Source organism: Bidens hawaiensis, unplaced genomic scaffold (genome assembly GCF_021521415.1).
Source record: "Bidens hawaiensis isolate Kalapana, Puna unplaced genomic scaffold, B.hawaiensis_p1.1 tig00419509_1, whole genome shotgun sequence".
NCBI lineage: Eukaryota > Viridiplantae > Streptophyta > Magnoliopsida > Asterales > Asteraceae > Bidens > Bidens hawaiensis.
This window is the reverse complement of record NW_027504884.1, coordinates 459,553-460,966: the sequence shown is the minus strand read 5'-3', so window position 1 is coordinate 460,966 and position 1,414 is coordinate 459,553. Positions and strand designations below refer to the sequence as shown.

Sequence of the window (1,414 nt, the reverse complement as noted above, 5' to 3'; positions counted from 1 at the left end):
TTCATCTACACATATTTATATACATATGTACATATATTACACACACATATACATATGTACATATGTATATTTATCCATTCAAAAGGCTCAAGTTATCATCTACTCATTCTATATTAAAAGTTTTTACAACTAGCTACTTATAACAGTTTGTTTCACTGACAAAGAGATCGTGTTTTGAGGTGACATTGTTTTCCTATCCATTTATTTAATTGCTGTAACTTGTAAGTTGCTGGATTATATATTTTATATACCTTTTGTGTTTTGAAAAGGGTAATATGATATCATGTAATACCTTTTACAATATCTTTGATGCACATGCTCTTCTACAACTTGTAGAAATGTGGGTGCAAAAACTTTAGTTTGATAAGCAATTTGATTGATAGGTGATAAGCAAACTTGAAAGGAGGACTGTTGCTTATCATGAATCGGGTCATGCTGTTGCTGGTTGGTTTTTGGAACACGCAGAACCGTTGCTAAAAGTGACAATTGTACCGCGAGGTAGTGCTGCACTTGGGTTTGCACAATACGTCCCAAATGAAAACTTATTGATGACCAAAGAGCAGCTTTTTGATTTGACTTGCATGACACTTGGTGGCCGAGCAGCTGAACAGGTGAGTTCGTTAAACTTATGATAAAGATGTAATTTTGCATGATTAAGTACCGAAACTTATAAAAACTGTTTTTCTTTGACTAGGTTTTGATTGGTAAAATCTCAACGGGAGCTCAAAACGACTTGGAGAAAGTGACACAAATGACATATGCACAAGTAGCAGTTTACGGTTTCAGTGAAAAAGTAGGTTTTTTATCTTTTCCCAAAAACGACGGTGCCTTTGAGGTAACAAAACCCTACAGCAGTAAAACCGCAGCAATAATTGACAATGAAGTAAGGGAATGGGTTGCAAAAGCATATAAACAGACACTGCAGTTAATAGAAGAACATAAAGAGCAGTTGCTTGAGAAAGAAGTCTTACATCAAGAAGACTTGGTTTAATACGTGTTTCTCTGATGGTTTGTTGACCCACTAACATGTTGCATTCTCTCACACCTATCAATCAGCCATTTCTCTCTCTCTCACATCTATTTCTCATCTCCAACCTCTCTCTAAACATCAAAGCTTCTGTGTTACATTTGAATTTACAGAGAGAAAGGATTAGTTGGGCAGTGGTTCTAGAAAGAGAAACCATGACTTGGACGCTGTCTTCCGCCGTTGCCGGCGGTTACGGCCGTCTATAGCGATGGTAGGTGATGTTGTTCTTAGTTTCTGGTTTTGAACCTTTTCGTTTGAGTTGACGATCGTATACACACGATAAGGTGGACGGTGATTGTAGAGAGAGAAACAAAAGCTGTAGGTTGTTCACCGCTGTTGCCGGCGGCTCCGACCGTCCGTGGTGATGCATGTACGACGCCTTCTGTC

General features: G+C 38.3%; 1 protein-coding gene across 1 annotated transcript; it reads left to right on the top strand.

Moving 5' to 3' along the window:
- Window positions 1–275: 275 nt before the first annotated feature.
- LOC143609177 (ATP-dependent zinc metalloprotease FTSH 8, mitochondrial-like) lies at window positions 276–991 on the top strand. Its single transcript, XM_077084005.1, has 3 exons — window positions 276–332; window positions 384–611; window positions 695–991. Exons 1-3 carry the CDS (start codon window positions 276–278, stop codon window positions 989–991), a joined length of 582 nt encoding a protein of 193 aa, XP_076940120.1.
- The last annotated feature ends 423 nt before the right edge of the window (window positions 992–1,414 follow it).

Coding starts and splice junctions, on each gene's coding strand:
- LOC143609177 (XM_077084005.1), top strand. CDS start 276: ATGATATCATGTAATACCTTTTACAATATCTTTGATGCACATGCTCTT. Junction 333..383: donor CACATGCTCTTCTACAACTT/GTAGAAATGTGG, acceptor TTTGATTGATAG/GTGATAAGCAAACTTGAAAG. Junction 612..694: donor GTGGCCGAGCAGCTGAACAG/GTGAGTTCGTTA, acceptor TTCTTTGACTAG/GTTTTGATTGGTAAAATCTC.